Source organism: Bos taurus, chromosome 11, assembly GCF_002263795.3.
Source record: "Bos taurus isolate L1 Dominette 01449 registration number 42190680 breed Hereford chromosome 11, ARS-UCD2.0, whole genome shotgun sequence".
Taxonomy (NCBI): domain Eukaryota; kingdom Metazoa; phylum Chordata; class Mammalia; order Artiodactyla; family Bovidae; genus Bos; species Bos taurus.
In genome coordinates, this window is record NC_037338.1 from 71,981,055 (window position 1) to 72,003,537 (window position 22,483).

A 22,483-nucleotide genomic window follows, 5' to 3' on the forward strand; every position below is an offset into this window, starting at 1 on the left:
ATATCAGAGCATTAGCGTCTCTATTTTCCCCGTTCTTCACCAATAGTTGAGAGTTTCAGAGTTGAACATTTTTGAAATCTGACGACTGAAAAATGGTATGTTGCTGTTTGCCAAGATGTCTCAGGGGTTTGTGTCAGTGCTGGCACTGGTGGGAGGAGTTCTCTCTACTCTGGCACAGCCCTGAGAGCTTCAGGGAACCAACACCCAAAAGAGGAGGGTGAGTCCTGAGGGCGTCCATGAACCCAATTGTTCCCTCTGCTGTCTCCACAGTCAGCTTAAGTGAACTAATGCCTCCTCCTTTGGGGCCTAAGCTAATTACAGCTGTGTTTCTATTACTTTGAGCCAAAAGATCAAACTCCTCATTAAAAAGTATAGATGGCCATCGTGTCTGTTATTCTTGTCACTGAGTTCACAAAGCTTACACTAATTCTCTTGTCTCTCTCAATGTTCCTTTTTTCTTTTCTCTTCTTTTCCATTCCTTTCCTCTCTCCTTGCTCTCCTCATTCACACACCTCTTGCCCTAGGCACCATATTCAGGTATCCAGATCTCACAGGAAGGTCCTTTCCAGGAAGGGTAGGGTAGAGCAGCTACCCTATCTGGGAACAGCAGATGTAGAGTATTTGCCTGACTGGTTGGAGACTTTGCAGAGTGAAAACCGACATACTCAGAACCCAGTTTCTCTGCTTTAGCCTTGTCAGAGATGGCCAAAATCAACGTTAATGGAAGGGCCTACATATCTGTTTTAAGGGAGAAAGTAAAAAAATAAGAAAGGAAGAGAAAGAGCAAGAAAGAAAGACACAGTAAAAGGATCGGCTCTCCCTCTTTGGTTTAATTAACATACCCCCCAACAGTGAGTGAAAACTCATTTTGTTAAAAAATCTACATAGTGGTTGCATTAGAGACAGATACAGCATAAACACATAAACACAGGCTGTCAATGTTCTTTTGATGGTAGTATGTGTTTATTGTTTTGTTTTATTAACAAAAGTGTGAGAATAAGATGCTAAATCACATCTGATTCGGACTAGAGGGGCGCAGCTCAAGCCTTCCTCCTGTAAACATGCTGGGCTTGCTCTTCTGCTGGCTGACCCAACCACTGAGAGCAAGCCGCTGTCAAGTGTGTTTCTCGTTGACATGACCTACGGCGCCGGAGGGTTCTGAGAACAATTCTTTTCAGATACAAGGTCATTTCACCCTGGAATAATTCTGAGAAGCAGAAATGGAATAGGGACAGCATCCGCATGTCAGAAAGTAGGGACCTTGCAGAAAGAGACTGTGTCCTTTGAGACCAAACAGTGACAGCAGAATGACTCAAAAGCCCTCCCTCCCAAGAGTGGACATCTGAGAGAAAACTGCTGGAGAAAGCCTGGCTAGGCTGGGAGCTTGAGGTGGGAGGCAGAGCAGTGGGAGGCAGGTGCACCCCCAGGATGGCTGCAGGGCCAAAACGGGGACTTGGGAGAAGGGTGTCCTACACTGAGGACTGATTCAGAGTGAGAGCCTGTGAGGGGGTTGACAGCCTCTCATCATGGCCCCATAAATCTTTAGTACAATACCGCTACCCTATACACACATGCCCTACCCCACCCCCATGTCTGGAGGAAAAAGTTTTTTTCTAGAAACTGGTAAAGGGGCTGAATTTTACATTCTATTTGCTGGGGTCAAGATAGCTCACAAGCAAGAGAAGGCAATCTGTGAGGTGTCAGTGTATGCATATTTGTTCTATCCTTAAGCATCCCCGGGGCTTCCTTGGTAAAGAAACACTAAAGAATCTGCCTGCAATGCAAGAGACCTGGGCTCAATCCCTGGGTTGGGAAGATCCCCTGGAGATCCTTCTCCAGGGGCAACCCACTTCAGTATTCTTGCCTAGGAAATCCCATGGACAGAGGAGCCTAGCAGGCTACAGTCCACGGGGTTGCAAAGAGTTAGACCCAACTGAGTGACTTTCACTAAGTATCTCCAATATCTAGAATGGTGATTGGCACACAGCAGATACTCAGAAAGTATTTGTGGAGTAGATATATACCATTCCTCATGTACGCACTCTTCACTGTGACCTCCTCCTTCAAAGTCTGCTCAGCATTCACCAAGACTCTGCTGTGACTGAGCCAGATCCTCACTCAGAGCACTCAGTGCCCAGCCCTGCTGCCCCAGGGAGGTCCTCACCAAGATTTCTGCTCCCCTCTCCTGTTGGAGAGGCTGGGAGATAAGATGTATCCCGAGAAAGCTCTCTAAGCTCTGCCAGTGAGAGCGGGGCAGGGGGTGGGGTGGGGAGGCCCACCTTTTTTGCTTACAGCCAGGGCAGGACAGAGGACTTGTCCACTTGGTCCGCCTGGTTCTCAATGCAAGGCCTCAGGTCTGCCCCCTACTGTGGGAACGAAGGAACTTCGCCCAGAGCACCAACTCCGAGCTGTAGCACTTTGCTCTGTGCCAGGGTGAAGCAGCCACTCTCACGTGTGTTAGGATAGGTGACTCTGGGCAAAGACCTAACCTCTCTCAGCCCCAGGTCGCTCATCCATAAAGGAGGAGGCAGCTCCCTTTCTGCACCCCTGACCGTGACTTGGTGAGGGTCAAATGAGCTCAGACATGGGAAAGCACCTTGAACTCTAAAGCCCAGGCCAGATGTGGTGCTGCTGTTTTCTAACATAGGCCTCTGAACAAACACACACCTACACTACCCCAAGTGCAGAGCTTATACCTTCATTTTCCTCCAGTCCTCAGCCTGGGCCCCACTGTGCAAGCTGCTGGTGGCTGGGAGCGGTAGGCTCCTGGGGCCACCAACTGGGCCTGGATGCAACTGACACCTTGGGGGATGCTGATGGCCGGAGCAGGAGAGCCCCGGTCCCCTCACTAGTTAGGCCTCACAAGCAGAGGCAGCAAGCTGTCCATCCAGGTGGGGAGCCACAGGCATGTGGAAGGTCACAGTAGCTTGGGTTCGATGCTAGTTAACCAGAAGGTGGGAGGCCATCAGGGCAGGCATGTCTCCCCATGCAACCCTGAGCCCCACATGAAGTCCCAGGGGAGGCTGAGGGATGCAGAGGCTGGGTCTTATCGTGACCTCAGACAAAGGAAAATCCCTGAGGCCTTAGTAGGCAGGGGGTAGTGAGGCACCTCCATGGATGTCTGTCCTGTGTTTAGCAAATAAAAATACAGGACAGATACCCAGTCAGACCTGAATTTCAGATACACATCAAATACTTTAAAAATATAAGTATATCTCATGTTTGGGATATACTTATACTAAAAAAAAAAAAATTTTTTTTTTTTTTTTTCAATCTGAAATGCAAATTTAACTGGACATTCCCTATTTTATCTGGAAGTCCTGTCACCTCCACCAATGCCCGAGGGTAAAACGGCTCAGGAAGCCCGGCCCCTTCCCAGAGCCTGGAGCCACAGCTCACTGGAGGTTCCGGGAACTCTCCCAAGAGGCCACTCACTGGCTGCCTGCCAAGACTGTGTCCTCAGTTGGTGACCCGCATAGCCCAGCACTGGGCAGAAGAGGAGAAGGACCACGACAGAAGGGGGAGCAAGGGGTTCCCTCGGGTGCTCATGCTTGCCTCTGTGAGGTGACAGTAGCACGTCTCCTTCACAGGGTCTTGTCCACACGGATGGAGGTCAAGGTGGGCAGTGCTCTCACTTACTACAAGCCCTCTTCCTGAGGGGCTGTTGTTGCAGGGGCCACACATGCCTTCGTTCAGGGAAAGCAGGGAAAGCACTCCTTCCCTGGCTCAGCTCTTAAGTGTGGTGTCCCCTGTGTCCCTTCCTCTTCCCCAAAAGCCATCTCACCCTCTGCTTGGCTCCAGTCACCATCTACAGAGAGCTCCAGGCCTCTTTACAGGAATAAATTACAATTTTCTCAGGGTTGACATCATCCCAGGAGCCACTGCTCACAGGTAGATCATCCACTCTCAACTGAACCATGGAAATAGCCTCCTGGCTCCTTGGCATGCCACCCTCAGGTCCCCCACTTAAAACCTCTCATTGGAACCTCTCATTGGTCTTGGGATAAAGTCAAAACACCTCACCCATCTTCTGCTCTAAGGCAGGCACATTTCTTGTCATGTCACAAAGTGGCCAGCACTGTCCCTCTTCCCCAGCCCACTGTCCAGTCAAAAGCCTTGCAGTTGCCCTAACAGCTCTGCCCTTCCCCAGCAAGCTTCTTGCATCACAGCCCTCAATGCTCTTCATGAATTCCTTTAAAAATTTCCTTCATTTCTGTGACCTTCCATGTCCTTCCCTGTAGAATGGTGATGTTTACTACCCTGCCAGGCTTCTTAGAGTCCCAGAGAATCAAATGAGAAAAGGGATGTAAAACTATTTTGTAAGCTGGGAAGTTGTGAGATGCAAAGAACAGAATGACGGGTAATCCAGAGAGGCTTACAAGCCTCCCTATAAGCTGACCTCAGATGCCCACAGGAAGGACAGGGGACAACGAGGGAAAGGGACCAAGGAAGTGATGGTATGGAGCAGGTATTTGAATGGGTGGGTGGGTTGAGCCTCGATGGGGGCTGCTAGTAGAGCAGCCATAACGTCCACATGGGGTCTGGACCTGCATGGGGACTCCTGGGGAGGCAGGGTGGTGATGAGGGGTGTAGGAGAGGGGGCTGTGGCCCCTTCCTTCCAGCTCAGCAGGATGAGTCATCCGGAGCTGCCGGCCCAGATCTCACCTTCCTCCACTGGAGGCTGGGCTGAAATGGTCCAGAGGATGTGCCCAGAGCATGGAGACGGCAGTACAGAGGGTGAGTCACAGAGCTGAGTCAGAGCCCACTCAGCCCTTTTCAGGGCTCTGACGAAGGCTGTGCCAGCAGAGTGGCATTCTTCCAGCCTTGTCCCTTCATACACACACACACACACACACACACATTTCTCCAGATCAACTGGATTTCTCCAGATCAACTCAACATGCCTCCCCTGACTGCTAGCCTCACTTATTTCCCATTGTTTCCCAGGGTCAGTGAAATCCTACTGGTCTCCAATGTAACAGATTCACAGCAGGGGGAATGAGGGAGGGAGCTGGTCTAAGACACAGCCCCTCAACACTGGGACAAGCTGGGCAGTCACTGCTCGAATACCCCATGTCCTAGGGGGAAACACTGAGCCTAAAGATGTATCTATGAAGATTCTACCAACATTCTGTTTTCTTCTTCAAATTCATATGGAAGCTTTGACACATGTAAGCATAACCTGAGCTCATGGTCACAAAATAGGTTCCAGTCTGATCTGTCCATTTTCAGTATGAAGACTGACTTTGGGCTTTGAATCTGTAACAGAAAGAACAGCTTGCCTGTATCAGAGAAGATACAATAACAGGACTGGGATGACTTAGAAGTCATCAACTTCAATCTAACTGCTTCATTTATAGAGGTAAGAACTCAAATCCAGAGAGGAAAAAGGAAGCAAAGTCTTTTGATAATTTCCAACGATTCCACAGTTCTTAACGAATATAACATTTACTACAAAAATAAACCATATTACCAAAAAAAATGAAAAAGAAAAACTGCATTAATCCCAACACTCTTAACATATCAATGCTATCATTTTGCTACTATTTCTTTACTGTTTCTTTTTGTACAACTGTAACCATGGAATGAATGAAAGTTGCTCAGTCACATCCAACTCTTTTCAACCCCATGGTCTGTCCATGGAATTCTCCAGGCAAGAATACTGGAGTGGGTTGCCATTCCCTTTTCCAGGGGATCTTCCTGACCCAGGGATAAAACCCAGGTCTCCTGTATTGCAGGCAGATTCTTTACCAACTGAGCTACAGAGGGTTTCCAACTATAACCATACATGCATATAATTTTGTATATTACTTTTTCACTTGACTTTACTTTCTCAGCATTTCCACCATGTTATGAGAGTCTTCAAAACCATCATTTTTAATGACTATATAGTATTCCAGCATGAAGATGGTCATAATTTTTTTCAAGACTTGTTTAACCATTCTTTTATTGAAGGACATTTAAGTCATACCCAAATTTTGCCTATCATCATGCTAAATATTACTTTTCCACTTATTTCCTTGATTTCAATAGACTTCCATAAGTTGCTCTAAAGTAAAAAGTGTGAACATTTTTAAGTCTCTAAATATATGTTAACATATTTCTTTAAGATTGTACTACTTAGGGATTTCCCTGGTGGTCTAGTGGCTAAGACCCCATGCTCCCAACAAGGGGGCCTTGGCTCAATCCCTGGTCAGGGAACTAGACCCCACATGCTACAACTAAGAGTCTGCATGCCACAACAAAGATCAAAGATCCCATGTGCGGCCAAGACCTGGCACAATCAAATAAATAAATAAACAAAATTTCTTTAAAAAGAAAGATTGCACTAGTTAAACTATTGCCAGCAGAACAAAGGCCTATTTTCCCTGCCTCTTTACCCTCCATTTAATACCATGGCTTAAAATAAATTACTTCATCCATTTCAACAAGTTACCAAAATGTAAATGTTTCTACCTTCTGACTCACCAATTCCCCTGCTAGAATTAAGGAAATCATCTAGTGTGTACTGACATGTGCAAAGTTGTCCACTGTGGAGTATAATGGTGAGATACCAGGTATCTTAAAATGGAGAAGTGCATTAAAAGTCTATGCAGAGGGGCATTATTGGGGAAGACGTCAATGTTTTACTTTAAACACTTCTGTGTTGTTTTAATTCTTCCATGAGCATGTATTATTTTTTTTTTTTTTCTATTTTCTTGGCTGAGCCACATGGCATGTGGGATGTTAGTTTCCCAACAGGAATTAAATCCCTGCCCCTTGCATTGGAAGCACAGAGTCTTAACCACTGGACTGCCAGGGAAGTCCTGAGCACGTATTACTTTTATAATTAGCAATGACAAAGATATTTCCATATCGGAAAGAAAAAAAAAAAACCTTGCAGAAACCACCAAGTTTTCATTGCAGTTAAGTGCTGGTTCAGTATATCAGAACCTCTGCCCTTAAGCCTTACATGACCTCAAATTTTCTGTCAAATGGTAATGATACTACTAATGTCATAGGGTTATTGTGTCACTTAAATGAGATCATTCCTGTAAAATGTTTAGCACAAAGCCTTGCATTTAGTAAGTATGAATAAATGTTAACTACATTATTATTTCCTTATGACATTTTTTTGAGTCCCCTACCCACAACCTTAGCCACTGTTTCTTACCAAGATTCCAATAACTCCCAGCCTCCAGGGAACAAAGCCTGCATGAAGCCACGTTAGCCACATACCTTCCCTGAGAATTCTGTTTGGCAAATCATCAGCCATTAACCCCAGAACAACACAAAGGCGTGATTCGGGAGGGAGCGAGTGGTCCACGTATGTGTGTGGGCAGTGCACTTGAGCGCGAATGAATGCCCCTTCATTCCAGATGGTGATGAGGACGCTCAGCACTTCAGACTGGCAAAAATGAGAACACTTGTTTTCAGAAGAGCAACAGCTGGGGGGAAAAACAACCCAGAGAAGTAAAAATAAAACTATCTGATTTTTTAAAAAATTGAAATTTCCAAGCACTCATCATGCTTAGAATCTCAAATACCTTATGCTTATTTTCAGAAAAAAAAAAAAAAATCCACTTTTTTAGAAAAAAAGAGCTGCGTAGAACAGCACTAAGCTGAGAGGCAATGGTGTGTGAAATTCAGTTAGGACCTGCAGTTAGACCCCCTGGGCCCAAAGCCTGGCCCTTCCCCTGACTAGCTCCGTGAATATGGCCAAGTTAATTCATCATTTTCTTTTTTTACATAATTAAAAAAATTTTGTTTTTCTTTGTCTGTTCCTCAAGGCATGTAGAACTTCTCCAACCAGGAATCAAACCCAAGCCCCCTGCAGTGGAAGGAAAGAGTCTTAACCTCAGTTTCATCATCCATAAAATGGGAACGATAAAGATACCTACTTCGTGGGGTTGTGAGGATTAGTGAGTTAATATGTACACATAAACGCTCTATAAGTAGTGTGGCCATTACTGTTTTTGTGCCTGGCTGTTTGCTCTGAGTATGTATGCACGGGAGAACCAACAGTCAGGGAACAGTTCTGAGAGTCCTCTCTATAGACGTGGCCATGGAAGGAGGGCCAGCCCAGGTCTGCAGGCAAAGGTTTTGTGTGGTCTCAAACCTTCCTGAGGCCAGAGTCTAGGTGAAGGACCCCCACCCCTTGCCTGGGGCCTTTCCCAAGGCACCAGGCCCTGGCAGTCTCATAGAGGAGGGAAAGGGGCTGGGCTTGGGGTGGTAGAGGGGTTACTACAGTCAGGCAGAGGGAGGCTGACCTTGAGCACTGCTGCTCCTAGAATGACCTCTGATTACGTGGCCCAGGAAGGCAGCGAGGACCTGCGGGCAGCTTCCTGTCTGGAGACCAAGGCCTTGCAGTCCAGGGGCTTGGAGGAGAGGGGCAGGGCCAGTGGGAGGGGGTGGAAGTGGAGGCGCTGCTGTAGGTGACAAGCCTGGAGGGGACTCTGGGGGAAGGACAGAGGAGGGAGGGGTGCTGAAAAGGTAGGGGGGTTGGCCAGGCTGAGGCAGTGGGCAAGGTGAGAGACCGAAGGTGCTGGAAGGAAGAGGAAGGGGAGAGGGGGCTTTGTGTGTGTGTGTTAGGGGGTGGTGAGAAGGAAGGGGGAGGTTAGGGGGACGGGGGAGGTTAGGGGGACGGTGGAGGTGTGTGGGCGGGGGTCGGGAAGACGACCAGGACAGCAGGGTCCCTTCTGCTCCTCAGACTGTGGCTGTTTTCCGAGGCTCCTTCCCTCCTCCTCGGCCTTTCTGGCCTTTTCTGGCCCCATTGCTCATCCGCACGCCTCCTCCTCCGACGCGCTTGTCAGGCAGCCGCTGGGGAGGACGCGGCGGGAGCCTCAAATGCCACCTACTCCCGGCCTCTCTCCCAGTTGATGCTTCTATTTTAGGCACCACGTTATTTCCTGCTGTGATTTTTTCAGCCTTCTAATTCAGGCTCTGAGGTAAGCCGTGACATCCGCTCCGGCTCCCCGCAGCCTCCCCCTCCCGTCCCCTGGAAGCTGTGCCTCCTCGACCCCTCTCCGCTGCACCCCAGGGACTTCGGGGACTCACTCAGCCACGCCCACCCCAAAAAAGAGGCCTTTAAGGAGGAGGGACATTTCCCCTGTTCCGGGTGAGAGAGGCCGGCTAGAATACACTTCTAGGCAAGGATCTGGAAAAAAAAAAATGACAGGGAACCAGGATAAATGGTACCACTGTGTTCCAGATCCACCAGGGGGACTGCAGGGGCTTCCATTTCAGTGGTTTTCAACTTTGCCAGGGAGACAAGTCCCCTTTGAGAATCTAATGAAAGTTATGCACCCTCTTTCCAAAAAATGTCCTTAGGCAACTCCCATCCCTCCACTACACACACACACACACACACACACACACACACACACACTTCAGTTCTGCCTCTAAGGACAGGGCTGTGCATGAGACCCTAGGTGTCCCAAGACCCCAGATTAAAAGCTCCAGCACAAAAGAACTGAGTACTCATAGATGTATCTCTTCTCACCAGTTTCCTCCCAACCATGCTCACCACTCCCTTCTGCTGTTCCCCTCCCCTACGTAGGCCTCCTTTTTTTAATCAGTGTGTCTATATGTTTAAGGATTTCACTCCCAAATGGGCAAAGGGAGGCTAGATTGTAAAGTGCTTACTGGGGGTTGGGGGCATGCTCTGGGTCTGCATTCTGATTCCTCACCTGGACCTGCCTGACCCTGTTATCACCTCAAACTCAACATGTCTAGAAATAAATTCTTCATCATTTCCCATCCAGCTTTTCCTTCCAGCTCCCCTTCTCTGTTTGGGGCATGACCTCCTCCTGGTCACCCAGGCACAAAGGATCCACCAGCTTTGACTATTCTCTTTCTCTCTCCTCCATGCAGGCATCCGACCCTGTCCATCCCCACTGGGGGATGTCTCTCTGGCCTCCACCTCTTCCCTCCCTCTCTGTCTCCACTCACCTAACCCTGGCTCTTGGCTCTGATGGCTGAAATAGCTTCCTGGCTAGTTGTTCTGCCCACAGTGTCTCCATTCTTTAAAATAAGTCAACTTCTGAGTCAGGTTCCACCTCTACTAGAACTTCCTTGACCATCTGAACTACTCTAGCACATCTTTCCTGTTCCACTCACTTTATCAGTACATATTATCTTGCCAGGTGCTATATCTCCTTTTGCTGTTTCTTTCTTTATATATATTTATTTATTTGGTGTGCCAAGTCTCAGTTGTGGCACACAAGATCTTTGATCTTCATTGTAGCGTGCAAAACCTTTAGTTACAGCATGCAAACTCCTTTGAGACATATGGGATCTAGTTCCCCAACCAGAGATCGAACCTGGGCCCCCTGCATTGGGAGGCACAAAGTCTTAGCCACTGGACCCTGAAGGAGGTCCCTCCTTTTGCTGTTGAACTTTTGACCTTTTTCACCGTAATGAGAAGCTCTTGGAGCTCTTTCTAGCTCCTGATCTGAGCTTGCCTGGGACCAGCTGCATGCCCGGCACTGCACCCTGGCATGTAACACGAGTGTTTCTGATCCCTCATTGTCCCCCTATTTTTCAGTCTGGCCACTCCAGCCCTCTTTTATTTATTTATTTATTTTAATTAACTAAGGAGTGCCTTCCACCAGAAAGCAGAGAACCCAAATCCCAATGCCTGGAGCTACCAGCAGGTCATGAAATGTCAGCTTACCCAGGTGTGAGCTGACAGGGTATGGAGGAATGTAGATCCCATGACCCCACTCCAGAAGGCTTGCTGCAGCCCAGCCCCCACTTCATTGCCACTGGGCTCAGTGTGGCCGGATTGTACAGCTTTCCCAAAGAAACACCAAATGCGGATTCTTACAGGAAACGTCCCAACTTTTAGAACACTGTGCAGGACAAACAAAAGACACAACCTCAAGATAAATTCAGCCTGCAGGTAACCCTAGACATAAAGGTTTCCTGCCTTGTAATTATTCTTGATGTGGCAGAAAGCACTTTGGATGTGAGGTTCCTAGTTAATAGTTATGTCAATAATAAGCCATGTGACCTTGGGTAAGTTATAGTCCTCTCTGGGCCTCAGTTTCCTCATCTGAACAATAAAAAAATCCTATTAAATGATCCCTAAAACCTTTTCAACATAGTTATTCTCTGGTTCTGTGGCTTATACCAAACGGTAATTTTAGGATTTCCCTCTTTAGGGAAATCCTGTTTAATTGAATCGTCTGGCAAATGAGATTTACCCTAAATACACAATGAACATAGATAACCACATTTCAAAGAACTAGAACACAATAAGTTGTTGGTTAACTGAAATTCTCCAGGGTTAACTGGAAAACCCCCTTTTAATCAAGCTTATTGTTAAAAGACTTTCTAAAATACCGGAGTTCAGTTTCCTGCCTTTCTAAGCACGGGACATGCAGCCGTGCTGGGCAGGCAAGGCGAACTGTTGAGTCAATGTCTGGATGGCCCTGCCACCTGGGCCGCAGGGGCAGTAGCAGAGCTGAGGGAGGTCCTCTCAGGACACTCCAGCCAGGGGGCTGCTAGGGTTCAAGGACCAGCTGGCTGGGGCCAGAAGATCACCGCAATGGGACCTCATCAGCCTATTTGCAGGACTCCAGGGCTTAACATCCACGTGGGGAGTGGGAATTACCTCACTCTTAAGCTGGGAATTCATTGAAAACTGGCACTGGCGGGATGTGTGTTGAGGCTGCAAGCCATGACATGACCCCAAGCTCCTTCCCTCTAAAAAGAGTAAGAGTGTGGAGCCCAACGGATCTTAGTCAGAATCCACACTCTTCCACTCCTAGATGTATAACTTTAGGCATACACCTCCACTCTTCTGATCTCAGTTTCTTCAACTATAAATTGGAGATTATAGTACTCTTTCGAAGAGTGGTTACGAGGGCTAAAAATATTGTGTCTGCTTAACGGCTGGTGTGGTGTTTGGGACTTAGTGCTAGATAAGGAGAAATTCTTATTCCATTAGGAATTTTTTTTTTTTTCTAATTTTATTTTATTTTTAAACTTTACATAATTGTATTAGTTTTGCCAAATATCAAAATGAATCCGCCACAGGTATACATGTGTTCCCCATCCTGAACCCTCCTCCCTCCTCCCTCCCCATACCATCCCTCTGGGTCGTCCCAGTGCACTAGCCCCAAGCATCCAGTATCGTGCATCGAACCTGGACTGGCAACTCGTTTCTTACATGATATTTTACATGTTTCAATGCCATTCTCCCAAATCTTCCCACCCTCTCCCTCTCCCACAGAGTCCATAAGACTGTTCTATACATCAGTGTCTCTTTTGCTGTCTCGTACACCAGGTTATTGTTACCATCTTTCTAAATTCCATATATATGCGTTAGTATACTGTATTTATGTTTTTCCTTCTGGCTTACTTCACTCTGTATAATAGGCTCCAGTTTCATCCACCTCATTAGAACTGATTCAAATGTATTCTTTTTAATGGCCGAGTAATACTCCATTGTGTATATGTACCACTGTTTTCTTATCCATTCATCTGCTGATGGACATCTAGGTTGCTTCCAGGTCCTGGCTATTATAAACAGTGCTGCAATGAACACTGGGGTACACGTGTCTCTTTCCCTTCTGGTTTCCTCAGTGTGTATGCCCAGCAGTGGGATTGCTGGAACATAAGGCAGTTCTATTTCCAGTTTTTTAAGGAATCTCCACACTGTTCTCCATAGTGGCTGTACTAGTTTGCATTCCCACCAACAGTGTAAGAGGGTTCCCTTTTCTCCACACCCTCTCCAGCATTTATTATTTGTAGACTTTTGGATCGCAGCCATTCCATTAGGAATTAAAAGCTTTTATTGCTTAAAATCCAGTCTGATTTCCCAGGTCGTTTTTTTCCTTTTTTAAAATTAATTTTTATTAAAAAAAAAAGAAAGAAAAGAAAAAAAAAGAAAAAAAAATTAATTTTTATAAGAACACAGTTGCTTTATAATGTTGTGTTACTTTCTACTGTACAGCAAAGTGAATCTACATATATCCCCTCACTTTTGGACTTCCTTCCCATTCAGGTCACCACAGATCATTAAGTAGAGTTCCCTGCAGTATACAGTAGGTTCTCATTAGTACCTATTTTATACATAGTATTAATAGTGGTTATGTACTGGTCCTAAGCTCCCAATCCTCCACCCCCTCAGTTTTTTTCTTAATAGGGTTAGAAAGTCAGTATCAGTCACCTTCCATTCTCCATGATAGACATCTGAGAAACAGTTTACAGAGTCAGATGTTGTCTCTTGCTTCCTCCTCCCTTCCATCCTATGCTATCATTCTGAAATACAGACACCAGCCTTAAAATCAGAGCCAGGATCTTGATTTTACAACTAATTCTTGATTCAGTCAACAATCATCAACAGGTGGAAAAGTTCGGGGCTTCCTTGGTGGCTCAGTGGTAAGAAATCCATCTGCCCATACAGGAGACATGGGTGTGATCCTTGGTCCGGGAAGATCCCACATGCCGTGGAGCAACTAAGCCACTGTGCCACAACTCTGTGCTTTAGAGTCCGGGAGCTGGAGTTACTGAGCCCACATGCCAAAATACTGCAGCCCGAGCTCCCTAAAGTCTGTGCTCTGCAACATGAAAAGCCACAGCAATGAGAAGCCCTCACACAGAACTAGAGAGTAGCCACCTCTCGCCGCATCTAGAGAAAAGGCCGAGTAGCAAAGAAGACCCAGCACAGCCAAAATCAAATAACTAACTAATCAAATAAATAAAAAATAGATGGAAAATTTTATTGAGGGCAGGCTTAAAGTATCTCTTCTTAAATTACTAATTACAAAGCGAAAAACAGTAACTTTACCACAGAGAAACCTGGCCGACACCTCCCTACCCAAATGATGGAAGTTAACGTCACCAGTTCCGGGACACACAGAGATCACGGTGGCTCCTGATACAATGCACTGAGATGCACAGTAGCACTTCTGTGAGACTCCTGCCAACTGAGACTCGTTAATCCAATCACTAACAAACATCAGACTAACCCAAGCAAAAGGACATTCTACAAAATGACTGAGGGATTTCCCTGAGGGTCCAGTGGTTAAGACTTTGCCTTCTTAGGGTGTGAGTTCAATCCCTGCTCAGGGAGCTAAGATCCCATGTGCCTCAAGGCCAAAAAACAAAACATAAAAAAGAAGCAATGTTGTGACAAATTCAAGAAAGAGTTTAAAAATGGTCCACATCAAAAAAAGTCTTAAAATGTATACCATAAAACAACTAAAGACATGTAACAATTAAATAGAATTAAAATTAAAAGATGAGGTCCAAACTCAGCCCTGCCAACTGCAAGATACTTAACATCCTCTGGATATCTGTCTCTTCACTCCAAAATGTAGAGAACAGCAATGCCTCTCCCCTAGGGCTATCTAGAGGACTAAATAAGGTAGTCCATGTAAAAAAATACAGCCCATGCCAAATTCCACAAGTATATGCTGCTAAATGCAAACAGAAATGCACATGAAAAATGAAAAAGAAAAATGCACACAGAATTCTTGCCCTCAGGTAGCTGATACTCAAGTCAAAAAGGTGAAAAAAATCAATGACTAAATGAAGGACAGACATGCATACAAACTGCCATAAATTCTATGAGGGTGATGCAGTGTGGCCTGAGAGACACGGAGAAATGGGGAAGCCTATCACTTAGAGGGTAGGCAGTGGAAATGCAGCTGAAGCTGAGCCTGGAGGAGGAGGAAGGAGGGGTTGGTGGTCTAGGGGATGGGGACAGCAGGAGCAAAGGCCCTGAGGTGGTGAGAACTAGTTACACACAAGAACTGTGACCCTGTCTCCTCAGCCGGAGCATTTATAAGCCCTAGTATGTTCCTGGAGGGAAGGGGCAGGCAGCACAGCACCCAGCAGACTGGACACTCGGTTAGTGTTTGATGAGTGAACGAGTAAACGGATGTCCTTTGGTTTCAATATTTGCCACGAGGTGATCTCCCCTCGGAGAAGGCAATGGCACCCCACTCCAGTACTCTTGCCTGGAAAATCCCATGGACAGAAGAGCCTGGTAGGCTGCAGTCTATGGAGTCACTCAGAGTCGGACACGACTGAGCGACTTCACTTTCACTTTTCACTTTCATGCATTGGAGAAGGAAATGGCAACCCACTCCAGTGTTCTTGCCTGGAGAATCCCAGGGACGGGGGAGCCTGGTGGGCTGCCGTCTATGGGGTTGCACAGAGTCGGACATGACTGAAGCGACTTAACAGCAGCAGCAGCAGATCTCCCCTCTCTCTGCCCTCAGCTGCATTGGGTAGTGAGAAGAAAGGAGGCTTCTTTTGAACTCGCAGCTCTGGAGTTTTCCTCTCTGTGGGCAACTTGCTTATATCACAGAGCTAGGAGGGACCCCTCAAGCTGCCAGGCTCCCACCTCTCATGGCTGAAGGAAGAAGCCGAGGCCCAGGCTTGGGACAGACTTACCGAAGTCATGGGTCTGGTTGGGGGCCCATGTCTGGTGCTTTCCCAGCCCCACAGCCTGCCTTGTTTATTTGTTCAACAGGTTTGTTCAACCATGGCACAGCCTGTTCTGACTCTGGAACATTTAAGAGATGAGCCAAAAAATCAGAGAAAAATGGTTTGCTCTGGGAGTTAAGGGGCGGGGCAGCCAGGGTGGGAGACGGGGTTCCAGCCAGCTCTGGGGCAGAGTTTTGGCTTGACCTCTGCTATCTTTTTCCTTCCTGCCGTTGGGAACCAAAGGGACTCCAGTGGTATTTCCTGCCTCGGTTTCTCCAGGACCATCACATGACTAGACTCAACTATAAGATTCCTGGTTCCCATCTCCACCCTCATCAGCTCCATCCCAAACCGCAGCTTCCACCCCACTGAGTTCAAGCCACAGCTTGATGCCCTTGACCAGCCCAGGGATGGAGCTGCTGGGCCCAGCACCTGGATCGCTCTGCGCCCTCTGCCTGCAGGGATCTCTTTCTTCCTGCCTGTGACAGCTTGCTTATCTTCCTAAACCAAATTGAGATGTCACTGCCTCAAAAACCTTGAACTGATTCCCCAGGTGGACGGCCAGCTACTTTTCAAGTTTTAAAAAGCCCAACCAGGATAAATAGGATAGCAAAAATGCTGAATCTCTTTGCTTTTGTGTGACTAGATATTCAGTGTCATAATGTTATCTTGTGTTGATCAGAAGCACTTATTTGCAGTTACATAAATGTCTGATTACAAAAAACTTGGAAATGAACACCTTACAAATGCAGTTTGTTTGGCTGACAAGATAATTCATTTAAATATTAAGTTCAGGGTAGCAGAAGAGATTGGTGTGTGTGTGTGTGCGTGTGTTAGTCACTCAGTTGTGTCTGACTCCTTTCAACCCCAAGCACTATAGCCCACCAGGCTCCTCCATCGTGGAATTCTCCAGGCGAAAATACTGGAATGGGTTGCGTTTCCCTTCTCCAGGAGGTCTTCCCGATGCAGGGATCGGACCCCCGTCTCCTATATTGCAGGCAGATTGTCTACTGTCTGAGCCACCAGAGAAGATGGTAAGGACAACAGCAAGCTCCATGGTAAGGTGAGTCTAAGGTCCCATGTAGCCTTTTGATACACACAGCTGTCTCATTTCCCCAAAAGGCCTGGTACACAGTAGATGCTCAGAAAGTATTCACTGGATACTGTACGTGAAGGTGCAGCGTATATGAGGATGACAACACTAGGGTCACTGAAGCCTCTGTCAACTCTAGTGGCTGTCCCTTGGGGACCAGATAAAAAACCAGTCCAGGAGCTGTCCTAGCCTCAGGGACAGCTAACTGCCAATCCTTAGGGTTCACCCAAGTAGCGCTGAGATTGCTCAGAACCCGGGGACAAGGCTGTGTATTCTCGAGCCCTCCGGGGAGTAGGGGCAACAGCCTGGATTCCGATGCCCATCGCAGCCACCTCTGCCCCTCTGCTCCAAGCAGCTCCCCAAGAAGCAGAGTCTGGCCAGTTATGGGAGGTGCTGTTCTCCTTCGCTTCCAGCATTAGCTCAGACCTTAAAAATCACAGCCTGGCGCCTGCTCTTCTCATGACAAGGAAAACAGGAGATGTCAGAAGCCTCCTTAGGTATCTGGGAGAGAACAGCTCCTTCTGCTCCCTCCCTTCCTTGTATGAGGTCATTGAATCAGGATGACAAAGCAAACAGTGACGTGTTGGGACTTGTTCCTGGATTGATTCCAGGGTTTCTCCAGCCCCTCCTTCCTCCTCCTCCTCAGAATGGCAGGCCCAGATGTGGACAACAAGCAGGACTGGACTCGGTCCTTGGGATCTGGGAACCGGATGCTAGTTGAGGGGCCCCCTCTGTGGTGGTAAAGAGGAGATCCCAGGAAGAGCTGGGTGCAAGTGGGAATCGTGATACAGCACCACTGGACACTTTTCCAGACTTCACTGTGCTTTCATTTGTTCTCATTTGAGTTAAGGAGGGCAAGAATTCTTCTCTGACTTTACAGATGAGAAAACCAAGACTTGTTTAAGGTCAGCAACTTAGGGCTTCATGGCTTAAGGGTCACAGAGCCAAATATGAAATAGTTTTGTGACTTCAGCATCTTCCCACCTCATCACAGTCCCTTTTTAAAAACTCTATTTATTTGGCTGCGCCAGGTCTTAGTTGCAGCATGTGGGATCTTCAGTCTTCACTGCAGCAGGCAGAATCTTTTAGCTGCGGAATGTGGGATCTTAGTTGTAGTCTGGGATCTAGTTCCCTGACCGGGGATCAAACCTGGACCCCCTGCCCTGGGAGCGCAGTCTTAGCTACTGAACCACCAGGAAAGTCCCACCACAGTTCCTTGAACTTCACTCAATGGTATACCTGTTTCATTCCACCATATTGTTACTTAATGTTCTTCTTTAAATAAACTACCTTAAAAGCTGACCTCATTCTATGCAACATTACATACGTGTATGTGTGTATAAATAATAATGCATGTATTTATATTCACAACTACTAAAATTAAACATGTTCGTTCTCCTCCCCCAAAGTCAACTTTCATAATGCCAGTGATGCTGGTGCACACTTTGAGAAACTGTCCAACTGTCCTCCGCCCTCCCTGCATTACTAATGATGGATTGTCACAGGCTGGCAGCCAAGTGGCTGCCCTTGTTGAAATGTTCAGCCAGTAGGATCACTCAGGGCCACCACTGTCGTTGTTAGGGCTGTGCCTCCAAATCACAGAACTACTAAGACAGAGGGGATAAGACAGGTCATAGAATCCAACTCCTAAGGGACAGAGTCATATACAGCACACCCATTCACAGTCCTAAAGGTTAAGGGAGCAGCATGCAGAGGCAAAAAGACAAATGAGCTGTAGTCTTTGCTCAAGAAACTCACAAACCTTACAAATATAAACAACTGAAAACTAGAAGGAATGAGCAAAGAATCTGGAACTACGGTTCCACCATGAACTTGGCATGCCTTTGAGCAAGTTGCTTCATTTTCTGAGCCTGTTTCCTTAGACAAAAGGTGATAATAGCTCCTCTTTTTACTTTTAAGACAGATAGCAGCAGCAGCAAACTCCTCCATAGAATATTTGCATGAAGACTGGAGGATGACTTTCTCCAGGTGAAACGAAGCACCAAAAATAACAGGCTGGGAAGAGATCTGGGGAGCTTGTCAGAGTCCCTAATTTGCTGCTTCCAGGTCTTAGGCCTGGGAAGACTCTGGTGACCTGAACCAGCTTGCTGCCCTGAAGTCTTTCAGAATCCTGATTGTGAAAGAGTTCAGGATCTTCTTATTCTTTCTTCTGCTTTGAAACGTTTGTCTTCTGGCATTCAACTCCTGTATAGCGATGGAGCTTTACTGCCCTCTTGTGGTCACTCCCTGACATAGCTGCATTGACTTTTGAAGGGCTGCGCGTGACAGCCTGAAGAAACCAGAGCCAACCATCCAGATCAAGATTTTCCAGGGCCAGCAGAGGACTTAAAGCCCAAATTAAAGCCAGCTGCTGTAACCCAGAACTCCTTGATGGGAAGGGGTAGTTCTGCCCGATTTTTCCCCAAGTAGGACAGGAATCCAGGCCTCTGCCTGCATTAAGACTGCTAAAATGGTAGGTGCTGAGATTATCCAGCTTGTCTGCAAAAGTTCTGGAAACAAAGAGCTCTAAGGCCCCTTCTCTGCCTGGAAAACCCAATGGTAAGAAGGGCCAGGACTTGAACTTGCCCTCCAACCCTCAGTCGTGTAAAGCAAGTTAGCTGAGCACCTATTTTGTGAACTGGTAAGTTCCATGAGGTGCAGGTGGGGTACAAAATAAGATAGTTCCTGTCCTCAACTCATAATGCTTACAAACGTAAATGGCCCAAGCACACACATAATTAACAGCTGTCAGGCCATCCAAGCAAGAGCCATCACAGAAGCAGAAATACAGTCTGTAGGGCTGCTGAGGAGAGGGGGGTTTAGTGACAATCAGGATGATCAAGGTTTCCTGAAGATAGTGAGACTCAGGCTGAACTTTTGAAAAATGGGTAGGACTCTACCCAGTAGACACAAGCCAGGACACTGCATGCTGCATGCCCAGGTGCTTCAGTCATGTCCAATTCTTTGTGACCCCATGGACTGTAGCCCACCAGGCTCCTCTGTCCATGGGATTCACCAGGCAAGAATCCTGGAGTGGGTTGCCATGCCGTCCTCCAGGGGATCTTTCCCACCCAGGGATAAAACCCCAGTCCCTAGCGTCCCCTGCATTCTTTACCGGGTTCTTTACCACTGGCGCCACCTGGGAAGCCCAAGAGGACCACATTCTGGGGAGCTGATTATGTATCAAGAATGGCTAAAGTTTTTATAGATAGCTCAGTTATTTAATCTCCACAACAATACTCTGAGGTAGCTCATATTTTCTCTATTTAATAAACAAGGAAACGGAGGCTCAAGGCCATGTACAGCAAGGCTTGATGGACAATATGGTTAGAAGTAAAAGGTCTGTTCAGGGCAAATCTATTGTTACTAGAGTATAGGGTACAGGTGGTTGGGTGGCAGAAAGGGAAGCGATAAGAGCATATGGGAATCAGTTATGATCAAAAATTACAGGAACCCTATAATACAGATTCTAAAGCCTCAAATGAATTTGGATAATGGAGAGGCTTTTGAGGTTTCAGAGATGAGGATTCTGCTCAGTGATGTACTGGCCAAGAAGTTCTTTTGGGTTTTTCTCTTTTTAGGAGAGCTCAGAGGTGTGGACAAGAGCTGGATGAGGCACAGACTAAAGGAAGGGAAATCTGGGAGGAATCATGAGGGGAGTGGAGCTTGGGTCAGGGCAGGGGGTGATACAGAGGAATGAATCCTAAAACCTCTACATGGAGAAATTTTTAAGATTGACTTGGGGTCAGTCTTTTTTTAATGCTAAAAGAAAAAAAAAGAAGGTACTTTAAATGGCTGAGCAAAACAAAATCACAGTGTTTGGTTTCAGACAAAGACCTCAAGAGATATATGTTTCATGTTATATACTACCCTCTACTACAAACATTTAGACACGATGGTTATAGAATCCTTTTCCACTAAAGGCTTATGAAGCCTGCAGAAATGCTTCCTCAAGAGATATAAGATATACACTTGATTTATAAGATGCTCTTTCACGGGTTAGATGGCAAGAAAAATTGTCCTCTGCAGGAAGTAAATAGACTTTTACTTTTAAGGATAAATGAGGACTCTAAATGCTACACTTAAAATTCCATATCAAATTGGCAATTAGCACAGTCAGAACCAAGGATGTGGACTAAGTTTAAAAGGAGAGTTATTCTTAAATCTTTTCCCATTTTCCAAATAGAAATCTATTCAAAGTCATACCATCAATTCTATTGATATCTCATTAAAATGAATTACAAATTCTATGAAGACTCGAAATAAAGATTGATTTGGGGAATGAAGAAGGTGGAGTTACACTCAGTGGGAACCACTGTTCCCATCATATGCTGAGCCCTCAAACCTGTCATCCATGCTGGGTCCTCTTTGGGGGACCCTATAATATATAATATATATTATAATTTTGGGGGACCCATATAATATTATATGACCCTATAATAGAAGTCTCTCTCAGTCCCACCCTGGACTGTGCTTGCACCAAATCTCTAAAACAAAGCAGGGCAAAGTCCTCTCAGATTGCTGAGAAGAAATCTTGAAAAATGGTTCTCAATGCCCACATCAAGTGAGGCATCTCAGGATCAAAGAGCAACCTGTCACGAGAAGACGCCATACTGGCTTGATGCTGTGACCCACCCTCCAGAAAGGTCAAGGAGAGTTTTACGTCATTTCCCAACAGTTCATCAAACCTGCTGGGTCCAAACAGGGGTGGACCAAACCTTGCATGAGAACTCAGCCTCAACAGGGGTTTGGATTCCTGCTTTTGATTGCCACAGGGCTGGCAGGCTTCCCCCTGGCTCCCATTCTCAGGAAGCCGTCCACAGCTGCTGGTCACTTGTCACACCCTATCTGGGAGGTGGCAGCATTTCAATGGTAAAGCAACAGATCCCCCAGGCTGTGGATGATTTCAAAGTTCAATAGATAGGAACTGTGTCATTATTTCCCACATAGTTAACTCCTTCCAGTTCCAGTGAAGTAGTAACGGGTAAAGGCTCATAATGGGCTACAGGTAAATAATGGGACTTCATACTTTCTATCCTAGATTGGGACAATTCCAGGGGAAATTTTTAGAGCAGGCACTCAACAAACATTTATTGCATATACCAGGTACTGTGCAAAATCACTAGAAATGTCCAAAAGCAGACAGAGATTCTGTTTAAATTCATGCCACTGACCTTTTCTTTCCAGAATGCTGCTCACTGTAGCACTTACTTTTTCCCCAAATAAATGAGTACCTGTAGCCAAAAACACTGTTCCCCGTACCAAAGATTTGGAGACCAGTTGTCCAAGACTGGAGGCTGCCTGCAAAATTTCTGCCTGCCACCTGGTCTGAATCTTAGGCTCAGCTGGTGAAGACTGAAATTGTTCTCAAGCCCTCTTCTGAGATCCAGACCTCTTTATCCAACTGTTTTCTAGATATCTTTACTTAGATGTCTTAAAGGGACATCAAGTTCAACTTGTCCAGATGACATCTATGATATCCTCCACCTCCAGCAGGTCCTCCTCCAGTATCCCCTCATCTCAGCAAACAGCATCAGCCATTCAGATGTACAAGCCAGTGACTGAGGAATTACCCTCCAGCCTCCTCCCCCTTTACTCCCAGACAATCCATCACTCAGTCTCCGCCATCTTACTCGTTAAATTGTTGCAAGGACCCCTTTCTGTCTCTGCATCTTGATCTCCACTTAATTCAAGCTGCCATCGTCTTTCAGCTGGATATCTGCAGCAGACTCCTGACTGGTCTTCCTGCATCCTCTTTCCTCTTCCATCCTTCCTCCCACCGGTAGCTTGAGTGTTCTTTAAAAGACCCAAATCTGACCATTTCACTATCACTGACATCCCAGTGGCTTCCCATTGCTCTTTAAATACAGAGGCAGATGTGATGCAGAATTCCTAAGGAGGCCACGAGAGTAGACCAGGGACACCCTGCTCACAGATAACCTGTTGAATTCTTGGTGTTAACAATAT

The 22,483-nt window shown here is 46.5% G+C and overlaps 1 protein-coding gene across 2 annotated transcripts in view; it reads right to left on the minus strand.

Moving 5' to 3' along the window:
• Window positions 1-631: 631 nt before the first annotated feature.
• SLC4A1AP (solute carrier family 4 member 1 adaptor protein) overlaps window positions 632-22,483 on the minus strand; it is a 48,439-nt gene continuing 26,587 nt past the window's right edge. Inside the window, exon 14 of one of the 2 annotated variants that reach the window (XM_059891575.1) lies at window positions 632-1,207. In XM_059891575.1, the coding sequence (XP_059747558.1) occupies window positions 1,041-1,207 (167 nt within the window). In that variant the 3' untranslated portion in view covers window positions 632-1,040. Of the gene's footprint in view, window positions 1,208-12,688; window positions 12,822-22,483 lie in introns of those variants that run through there. The other variant, XM_005213073.5, reaches the window with a different exon arrangement.